This window comes from Engystomops pustulosus, chromosome 6 (genome assembly GCF_040894005.1).
Source record: "Engystomops pustulosus chromosome 6, aEngPut4.maternal, whole genome shotgun sequence".
Lineage (NCBI taxonomy): Eukaryota > Metazoa > Chordata > Amphibia > Anura > Leptodactylidae > Engystomops > Engystomops pustulosus.
The window spans coordinates 9865879-9877175 of NC_092416.1; the positions used below are offsets into that span (position 1 = coordinate 9865879).

Genomic DNA, 11297 nt, shown 5'->3' on the forward strand with positions numbered 1-11297 from the left:
AGATGGGCGGAGCCAGGCTGCCTGCTCCAACCACAATGGCCCTTCAGATAGTAGTGACAGACAGTAATAGTATATGTTTCTACTAAACAATTTTTTTAATTCATTTGGGGACCCACATATATTTTCCTAAAGCCTTACTTTTTCCCAAAGCAGCCCTTTTTGTGTAAGTTCATCCCTTCCCTTTAAATGTTATCATCTATTCAACTTGAGAGTTTCAACCGCTTCAGTATCTGAACATCTAATCACTCAAGAAGTCACGCCAAAAAGATAATGTAATAATATAATATAAGGATACACTCCCATGAGAGAGGCATGGCTGAAGATTCTGCGTAGTCTCATTAATTCTGTGGATGTGTCCCGCTAGCTGGAGAGGAGACCGAGCGAGGGTCTACAAGACGTCCTCTCTGAAAGTGTCAGGTAAGGCCTTAATCTTATCTTCAGTTGTACTTATGGAGTCATAGACACTTCTGATGATCTCCACTTCTGAGATTTCTGTAGGTATCCTACTGTATGCAAGGCTGGTGCATGCCCAGTAATACCTGCATTTTGCAGGAAGGTGTTACTGGCCATGCGCAAGACTTGCAGACAGATGGGTGACATCGCTGGCTGTCTTCATCGCTAGCGAGAGGCACAGAATATAATTTTGATTATCGGGGGTGTGAATAATTGATGAGCGGCTGGAGCCAGAAGGTGCTCGGCTGTCGTATTTTTATAAAGTGGATTTCTCTGCAAAACGGACCTTCATAAGAATAAGAAAAAAAGTTTCCACTATCCCCTAAGGCAGTGGTGGCGAACCTATGGCACGGGTGCCAGAGGTGGCACTCGGAGCCCTTTCTGTGGGCACCCAGGCCTTAACCTATTTGCCAGACAGGACTCAGGGCTTCCTCCTGCGGTCCAATGCAGCCCAGGACGTGCCATGCTCAGTGGCATTTTAAAGCATGTGTGGACAGATATTATTGTTGGAGCGCCTGCTCTGGTAACCCCGATTGTTCCTCTTCAGGGGTCCCTGAATCCAAGTTCTCCATCATCTTTCTATTGTATTGGTGAACTCAGGACACCAATACGATTGAAATCTGTGATACAGCAGGGATCAATAAGTTACTGCTTACATTGTCATGTTGGCACTTTGCAACATATAAGTGGTTTTTGGTTGTACTTTGGGCGCTCTATCTCCAAAAGGTTCGCCATCACTGCCCTAAGGTAACGAGCATGTCAGTGGGGACAGTCTGTCACCAGTAAATATGGTAGTAGATGTCCTTTAACATTTTCTTATCTCACATTGTACAAGTGGATCTTTTGTTCCTCCCCAAACAATAAGCCAAAAGTTAGATGCATTTGCATCATTTTTGTTGCACACCTCTTTTTGCCTCAATTCCCTGCCCCATTCCATTAGGGCACACCCCTTTTGTTGACAACAGTGTCTGCAATGATCATTTTAGACAGTTTTTTGACAACTAATTAAAACAGTCGAGGGTCGTTGACATAGTGGGCGGGGTGTCACAATATTGAAAGATTTTTCTCTTCTCTTTTTCTTTAGGTGTTAAGTATCGAGCAGCCACTAAATCTGGACAACAAAAGTCAAAATGGAGCTGAATAATGATACTCTGCAGAACCTGACAGATGAATATGTGTAATATGCTTATCCTTATTACTTAGCTGCTATAAGTAACTATAAATATACCTATTATCAATGGGGCAGATTGATAAATAGTCCCAGGAGCCATGAAATGTCAAATCTGATTTTATTTTCACCACTTTCAAAGTACTAGAAAAAGAAGCCACAGCTATATGAAAATATGCTTTCTGTACAGGTGGGTGGAGTGCTGTGACTCTCAGGTTTTCTCTAGCAGTGTGGGGGGCAGCAGGACTTGTTCTCGTCTATGAGTGGGAATGAACACAGAGGGGTCATTTACTAAGGGCCCGATTCGCGTTTTCCCGATGTGTTACCCGAATATTTCCGATTTGTGCCGATTTTCCCTTTATTGCCCTGGGTTTTTGGCGCACGCGATCGGATTGTGGCGCATCGGCGCTGGCATGTGCGCGATGGAAATCGGGGGGCGTGGCCGAACGAAAACCCGACGTATTCGGAAAAAACGCCGCATTTAAAAATGGAAAATCTGTTGCGGAGCTTGCGCTTACCTTCACTCAGCCGGCCTTGGTGTATTGAAGTGCGTTCCGATGCTTTTCAGCGCAGCAGCGCCACCTGGTGGACGGCGGAGGAATTACCTTAACATATCCCGGCCGGACCCGAATCCAGCGCAGAGTACGCGCCGCTGGATCGCGAATGGACCGGGTAAGTAAATCTGCCCCAGAATGTACAGGCTATTAATTTTAATGATAGAGAAAACCAGTGTTAAAGACCTTCTCCATGACCTGGAGGAGAATAGTTTTTGAAAGTGAACCTGTAAGCAGAAATGTCATTTTTAGCTGTTGGCAGGTTCCAATATACTAATTTTAAAAATGCATTGCCCACATTCTGAATACTGCTACTACTTTATTTCTGGTTCCCTACTATCAGAGAGCATGTGGCGAGTCCTGGAGGGAGGAGTGCTGCAGCTTCAGCAGCATGTATGCCTGTGTCTCAGTCTCCTCATGCAGCTTCCTATACTCCTCTCCCTCTTCCTGTCATGTGCATTGAGCAGACAGGGAAGGGAGAGGAGAAAGGTGGCCTTTAGGGGCCCTGACTAACAAAATTTCCCCCTCCCCACACTTTAGCGTTCCATCTAATATTATTGTGCCACATTGCATACATGTGCTTCATCAGTTATATATATATATATATATATATATATATATATTATATATAGTTTCCTGGAATGAATTATAGCGAGTACAGCACCCCCAATTTATATATATATAACACCTCCAGAACTGATTACATACAGCACCCCCTAATTCATTAATCGAGGGCCATAAAGCACAAAATGCATTAACATTTTAATTTTTTAATAAAGGACTTGTAAGTCTAGAAGAACGGAGGGTAAGTGTAAGGTCTTTTGCTTATCATCAGTTCTAGGCTCCCAATATTATATTCAGTATCAGAATGGAGCAACAGATGCATATGGCAACCAATCAAAGCTCAGCTTTCATTTTCCCATAACTGTTTTGAAAATGAAAGCATAGGCAACTAGAACAGTTCTGCTCTCAGACACTTCTGAGAAATCTCCATCCATGAGCACTGGTGTGAACTTAAACTAAGATATGACAAACATACAAGAGACACCATAAATATGACTAATACTGGTCACACACACAATGGGGCAAATTTATCAAGCTGTCTGAAAGTCAGAATATTCCTAGTTGCTCATGGCAACCAATTACAGCTCATCTTTCTTTTTACCAGTGCTCATGAATATTTTAAAGGGGAGCTGTGATTGGTTGCCATGGGTAACTAAGAATATTCTGACTTTCAGACAGCTTGATAAATCTGCCCCATTGGGGCAGATTTACTTACCCGGTCCATTCGCGATCCAGCGGCGCGTTCTCTGGGGTGGATTCGGGTCCAGCCGGGATTCACTAAGGTAGTTCCTCCGACGTCCACCAGGTGGCATTGCTGCGCTGAAGTTCCCCCGAAATGCACTCAAGTTCACCGGCCTATACCTAGTGAATGTAAGTGCAAGTCTCGAAACACTTTTTTTTTTTTAAATGCGGCAGTTTTTCCGAATTCGTCGGGTATTCATTCGGCCACGCCCCCCGATTTCCGTCGCGTGCATGCCAGCACCGATGCGCCACAATCCGATCTCGTGCGCCAAAATCCTGGGGCAATACAGGGAAAATCGGCGCACTTCGGAAATATTCGGTTAACACGTCGGGAAAACCCGAATTGGGCCCTTAGTAAATGACCCTCATTGTATACACAATACACATATACACACATAGATGATTATTACACACATACATTAGTTACACACTGCACAGTGGCAATTCTGCTAACCCTCTGTTATCATACCAAGGCTCAGTTTATACCTGTTTCAGATGTTTCCGTTACACTATCCATTTTAGGCCCCTTGCCCAAGAGCGTTTTTCTTGAGCGAGTCTGAAGCGATCTGTCGTTGCATTGGACTCATTCAAAACTCTGACACGTAGCTGTTACATAGGTCTTCACACATTTTTTTCGCACTGTCCGTCTGTGTTGCAATGCGATGCATGAAAAGTCGAGCTTGTGCTACTTTGATGCGAGTCAGAGGGGAAAAAACGGCCAGTGGGTGAGTGAGAAAAAAGTTTTTCCTGTGGACAAAAAAATGGACAGCACAGAGAAAGTAGATCAGAAACCCATCTTCTTTTACGGATGTGAAACAAACGGATGACACATGGAAATGAAAAAAAACTGATGCAGATATGATATGGACTGAATACATTTTTTGCAGATGTGCCGCGTAATGAGCATACCCTGTATATACACTGTGCTGTGTGTGCAGGATCTGATAGACATTCATTAGAACTGATGGAGCCTGATACACACTTCTACTGTATCCAAACTTTCCAACACAAACAGCTCTGCAAAATACCATTTCTGGTATGTAATTGGATGAGGTGAAGCATGTGATGAGTCACATGCTGATGACATCACTGCAGGTCCTGGAGCTTTTTACATGCTGCCAGGACTGATATTCTCCTGTTCACTGTGCAGTAGATAGTCATGTGCACGTGCACGTGCATGTGCTAGTAACCCCTCCCAACAACACTGACTCTCTCCTCCGTCTAGCTACAGATTCCCATGGCAACCAACTAAACAAAGACAGCCAGAGGGACAAGGTAACTGCTAGTTTCTAGCCTGCTAGCTGACAAACGGCTCCAGATAGCTAATGAGTGTAAATTAGAGAATTGCTTATTTTGGCTTAGTGCAGAAATGGGCAAAAGTTTTTATACTTTACAGTTGTACAGTTGTAAAGTGTGTTAACACAATTAGATATCACATAAAATGGGTGGTTTCTAGAGATGAGCGAGTATACTCGTCCGAGCTTGATGCTCGTTCGAGTATTAAGGTACTCGAAACGGCTCGTTGCTCGGACGAGTATTTCCCCTGCTCGAGATCGAGCATTTAATTAAAAAAACACAGTGAAGAACAATGAAGAATAGAATAAAAACAGTGAACACAGGATCATTTAAGTGAAAAACACAGTAAAGAACACAGTGAAGAATAGATTACAGATGTTCGGCACATCTGCTTACTTGTCGGAAGATACGCGCGGAACGGTGCGAACAAAATAGCATGTGAAGAACAATATATATGTGTGAAGAACACATTGAAGAACACGGTGAGCAGGACAGAGACACCGGGGAGCAGCACAGAGACATCGGGCAGTGGCACGGAGACATCGGGCAGCGACACAGAGCGGCACGGAGACATAGGGGCACGGAGATATAGGGGCACGGAGACATCGGGGCACGGAGACATCGGGGCACGGAGACATCGGGGCACGGAGACATAGGGGCACGGAGACATAGGGGCACGGAGATATAGGGGCACGGAGACATCGGGGCACGGAGACATCGGGGCACGGAGACATTGGGGCACGGTGACATCGGGCAGCGGCACGGAGACATCAGGCAGCGGCACGGAGACATCGGGGCACGGAGACATCGGGGCACGGAGACATCGGGGCACGGAGACATCGGGGCACGGAGACATCGGGGCACGGAGACATCGGGGCACTGAGACATAGGGGCACGGAGACATAGGGGCACGGAGACATCAGGGCACGGAGACATAGGGGCACGGAGACATAGGGGCACGGAGATATAGGGGCACGGAGACATCGGGGCACGGAGACATCGGGGCACGGAGACATTGGGGCACGGTGACATCGGGCAGCGGCACGGAGACATCAGGCAGCGGCACGGAGACATCGGGGCACGGAGACATCGGGGCACGGAGACATCGGGGCACGGAGACATAGGGGCACGGAGACATCGGGGCACTGAGACATAGGGGCACGGAGACATCGGGGCACGGAGACATCGGGGCACGGAGACATAGGGGCATGGAGACATCGGGGCATGGAGACATCGGGGCACGGAGACATCGGGGCACGGAGACATCGGGGCACGGAGACATAGGGGCACGGAGACATAGGGGCACGGAGACATAGGGGCACGGTGACATCGGGGCACGGTGACATCGGGGCACGGTGACATCGGGGCATGGAGACATCGGGCAGCGGCACGGAGACATCGGGGAGACTTCAGTGGAAGAAGAGCAGCGGATCCCGGGACAGCGTATCTCCCGACAAGTAAGCAGATGTGCTGAACATCTGCAATCTATTCTTCACTGTGTTTTTGACTTAAATGATCTTGTGTTCACTGTTTTTATTCTATTCTTCACTGTTCTTCACATCTGATATCTTGTCGGGAGATAATATACGCGCGGAACAGTGAAGAATAGATTGCAGATGTTTGCATACATCTGCTAACTTATCAGAAGACATTCTTTTTCAATTAAATGACACATTTTATTCCCGAACCATGGTCCCTTTGAAAAATGCTCGAGTCTCCCATTGACTTCAATGGGGCTCGTTATTCGAGACGAGCACTCGAGCATCAGGAAAAGTTCGTCTCGAATAACGAGCACCCGAGCATTTTAGTGCTCGCTCATCTCTAGTGGTTTCCTCTATGCACTTACACTACAGACTTACCAGAGTTATCATGGCTGGTTACTTGGTTAAGCCAATCATGTTAACCAGTTCTGTATCTGTATATAAAAAAAAATAATAATCTTTATATTTAATATAGCACCATCAAATTCTGTAGCACTTTACAGATTCTGGGGGAGATATACAAATAAAATAACACATTACAGAGTAATAAGCTGTCATGTATGCAATCCAGCTTTCAGGAAGCTATACTGATGCAGACAAACGGTTAAGAACCTCTCTCTGCTTCCTCTTCTTGTATTTTGAGCCATGATATCCTGCTGTGCCCCGGCGCCTCCTCTCTTTTCTGACTGCTGCTGCATTGAAAAAAATGTGAGGGAGCACGGGCTGTGTCCGGCACCCCACTACTTTCACAAGACTCCAAAGGGCCGCGTCCCTCTTTAGTCCAGGTCCCTGAACACATCCCTACCAACCCCTTCCCCCCCTGATGGTGGCCTTGCCTCTGACACTGTGGAAAACAGGACTGTAGCTCGGACCCCATCTGGTGGCTGCAGTCTCAACATTCACTCCCTGATGGTGGCCCTGGGGAGCAGGATGGTGTGGAGGAGAGTAAGAACACATGAGGAGGCTGAGACACAGGCACAAGCTGAACCACCCCCAATGACCTACCACGTGCAGGCAGGGAACCAGGTAATGTGAAATAAAGTTTTATAAAGTAGTGTCAGTATTCAGAATGCTGACAAAATCATTTTTACACTTATCATAGAACAGGCTATTAGAAACTGTCAGCAGATAAAAGTGACATTCCCGGTGACAGGGTCACTTTAAAAGCTCTGTTTATATTTTGGCAGTAGAGTCAAGACTCACAGGCTCAGTTTAGGATTGAGAGAGAGAAGGATTTCTGTATGAATTGCTGCCGTTATCATGGCACACAGGCCAATGGCAAATAGACTATTCGTGGGTGGGGAAATCTGGACTCCCTGACTTAGGGAGAGGGGCATCCTAATACTCATTGACTTGACTATTTTTGTAATTTATATTGCAGGAATTTCGATGTAAGTGTCTGGCTGAATTCGGGTCCTAACATAGAACAAAACACCAGCTTGGTTTTTGAATATGAGTCATATAACGTGTTTGACCACATACCTAATATGTGCATCATATGGTACAGTGTGACTTTAATTTTGGGAGTCATCGGAAACGGTTTGGTCATCTGGATCACTGGCTTCAGGATGAAGACCGTTAATGCTGTGTGGTTTTTCAATCTGGCCATCGCGGATTTCGTCACATGCCTATCACTTCCTCTGCGTATTTCAGAGTGGGCCTTATACTATGACATTTACTATGACCATTTCCTGTGTACAGTTGGAATGACTATTTTGTTCATAAATATGTTGTGTAGTGTGTATTTTATGACCGTCATCAGCATTGACCGATGTGTCTCCATTTACTGGCCAATTTGGACCAAAATCCACAGGACGCCCCGGTTGGCCACCACTATTGCTATACTCGTTTGGATATTGAGTCTTCTTCTGAGTGTCCCTTATCTAGTATTTAATCACGCCTTTTATTTTGTCAGTGAGTGTTTCCCAAAATACTATGACTTTTCAACCCATGCAAAAAAGAAAAGGAATGCCATGCTCATCACCAAAAACATCTGCATGTTTGCCGTGCCTTTTGCTATCATCTTCCTTTCATATATTCTACTTTTCTACAAGTTGAAAAAAATTCGAAAATCCAAAAAGTCTAAGCGGCCTTTTCGAGTCATTACCACCGTGATTGTAAGTTTTTTCGTGTGCTGGTTTCCATATAACACGTGGCCCTTAATACCGATCAGTGACCGGTACTGGGAATTAGATGTGATCTTTTCAGAGGTTTTTGTCTGTCTGGCCTACTTCAGTAGTTGTGTCAACCCCATTCTTTATATTTTGTTTTCCCAAGATTTAAAAACGAAGGTTGTAAAGTCCATTCCGATCATGTTGGAGAAAGTTTTAGATGATAGGTCGGACATTGATTGTGGGGACACTACTACTACTACCATGTTGCATACTGTAAATCATCACTTATCAGTCCCATGAATGATGTCAAGGTTATACGGGGAAAAAAAACATTGTATTATATTTGGGAACAGTAACACCATTCCACACCACCAACCATCATCCCCCTCCTAAGTATATTCATTATCGTGAAACTTCTTCTTCTGATTAATAAGAAACACAATGGAGGTCATTGATCTTAGTTTTTAGGTGGTTCTATCATCATCATAGACAGGGATTCTTTACTGGGAGAGATATGAGATTGTGGAACTGTGCCAGATGATGTTGTACTGGTTGATAATTTGCACATGTTCCTGAAAGGCCTTGATGTCTTATTTGAGAACAAAAAGTCTCATTATATTGGGGATGAGATGGAATTTTTCCCTAATATGGGTCAATTGTCGTTAGCCTATTGGGTTTTTTGCCTTCCGCTGGATCAACACTTGACTTACAGTTTGGACTTCATGGACCTGCCTCTTTTTCCAATCTTGTCTACTATAAAATAAAAAATATGCATTGCTGAAAGTTTTTTTTTTCACGGATGTTAGTGTATTTTTGCCTGGTCCTCTTCCCTTTGCACTGTACTACTGCATTAAACTGCTCTTCCAGCCCATGGGTGTTACGCTTCCTTCCTTTCTGTGTAAGAAACTACCGTGTGTTTCCATTTACTACACTGTACTTATGGGATATTTCCCCAACCAATAAATAGGCCCTGATGAAAACGGTTCCGTGCTTGCCTGATCATCTGTAAGTGTATTGCTGTTGCATTTTCTGTCTACCTGTGCTTGACCTCAGAATGTTTCCTGCATCTGATCCTTTTCTTTTCTTTTCTGATCCTTTGTATATTTGCTCCATGATAATTCCACCATATTCTACATATATTATCTAATTTGGACCATATTTATCTATATATCATCATCTGGCCCAACTATTGAAACACACAGAAACTAGGTGTAATCTTTAGGGGACTACAGTCCATAGAGACAATAAAGTTTGACACAGTTCACACTGATATCCTGTCTCTGTTTATGTGTTACAAGCATGTACTAAGGTTCCCAGAGCTAACAATGTAATTTGTATAGTCGTCCAACTCAGAATGGCCTGGAAGGGTACAGACCTTAATTGTAAAATATTATAATACAAATCCATGTACGATTGTGCTCCAATGACTTGTTGGCTATGGAAAATCACGAAATACATATACAGTAAACCAAAGGGAAACCAATCCTGCATATTCTGCTTAGAATCAAGAAGCCTATGGATCAGAGAAAATTCTAAGTAAGCCTAAAGCGGAGGAGAGGCTTCTATTAAAGCATGAAGACTTGGTGGGTGTGATAGGTTGTCACGGATGGTCCCGCGACCCACGTCTCGGGTCGCGGGCTCACCCGTGCTTTTTGTCCCGTGCCAGCGCGCCGCAAGCGCCACTTACGTGTCCCGGCTCCTGGCACGTCTGCTTCGGCTCCGGCTGCTGCTGCTCCGTCTCCCCCGGCTGTGTGCACGCGTCCCCGACACCTAGGACTCGCGCGGCAGCTTCTGCAAATTTAAAGCGCCAGCGTGCTGCTAATTGGCGCTGGCCTTTCCCCCTTAATCTATTTAACCCTGGCCCTTCCTGTTACCCTTGCTGGATCTTCGTGCCTTGCGCCCTAGAGAAAGCTGTATTTGATGTCTTGTGCTGTTATTGAGATTTCCCGTTGTGACCCTGGTTCAGTTTCTTACTCCTTTGCCGCCTGCCCTGACCTGTTGCTACGACTCTGACTCCGATCCTGTGCTGCCTGTCCTGACCTCCTGCCTGTCCCTGACTACGAGATTGCCTGCCGTTTCTGTACCTCGACCTTGGCTGCCACTGCAGACAAGTCACGCCTGTGGAACGACCTGGTGGTACCACGCCGCAGCAAGTCCAACCCGCTTTGCGGCGGGCTCTGGTGAAAACCGGGTGCCACTTAGACTCCGGTCCCAGGTAGTTGCTTGTACTATCGTCCGCAGTGGTCCAGAGGATCCACAACCTCTAAGCCTGACATAGGTCGTCTTTATTGATTGTAAAGACTCCCCGAGTTACGCACAAGATCGTTTTTTAGGTTTATTCTTAAGTTGAATTTGTATGTAATTCGGAACAGGTTTATTTTATAAGTGTAACTAAAGACAAACTGTCAGGTTCACTAGGGAGAATGCTGGGACTTCTGGTTCTTCTGGTGGCGCCAGCAGCGTTCTCCGAACCCCGGCGCGTATCCGTGCAAACTCCACCTCTCGTCCTGGGCAGCGGCTGCTAAGATCTCGTGCTGTCTAGGAGTTGCTGGAACTTGTGGTACCTCTGCTTGGTGCCTGGTTGTTCTGCACCATGAGGGGTTAATTCCCAGAAGCTGTCCAGCTCCTATCAGGTTCTGGAGGTGGGGTTCTGGCTGCATAAATTGCAGCTTCACTAGTCACCTGTGCCAGTGTTTGAAATCCCTTCTCCACTCGCTCTCAGCATTAGGTTTGACTTGATCCGTATCTGTATCGTGGTGACCTCGGCTCGTTTTTGACATTGACTCTTTGCCTACTGATTTTGCTATTGACGTACCCTCTCGTTGTGACTCCGGCTAGTTTACTATTCTTTTGTGTTTTATGTTTGTCAGTCTGTTTGTGTTTCCCTTCCCACACTTATCCAGTGTATTTCGAGTCTTCAAGTAGT

General features: G+C 45.6%; 1 protein-coding gene across 1 annotated transcript; it reads left to right on the forward strand.

Moving 5' to 3' along the window:
- Positions 1 to 311: 311 nt before the first annotated feature.
- Positions 312 to 9327, forward strand: LOC140065366 (formyl peptide receptor 2-like). The gene is made up of 3 exons (XM_072112960.1): positions 312 to 417; positions 1538 to 1630; positions 7639 to 9327. The coding sequence occupies exons 2-3, from the start codon at positions 1584 to 1586 to the stop codon at positions 8669 to 8671; spliced, it is 1080 nt and encodes a 359-aa protein (XP_071969061.1). The 5' UTR covers positions 312 to 417; positions 1538 to 1583; the 3' UTR covers positions 8672 to 9327.
- The last annotated feature ends 1970 nt before the right edge of the window (positions 9328 to 11297 follow it).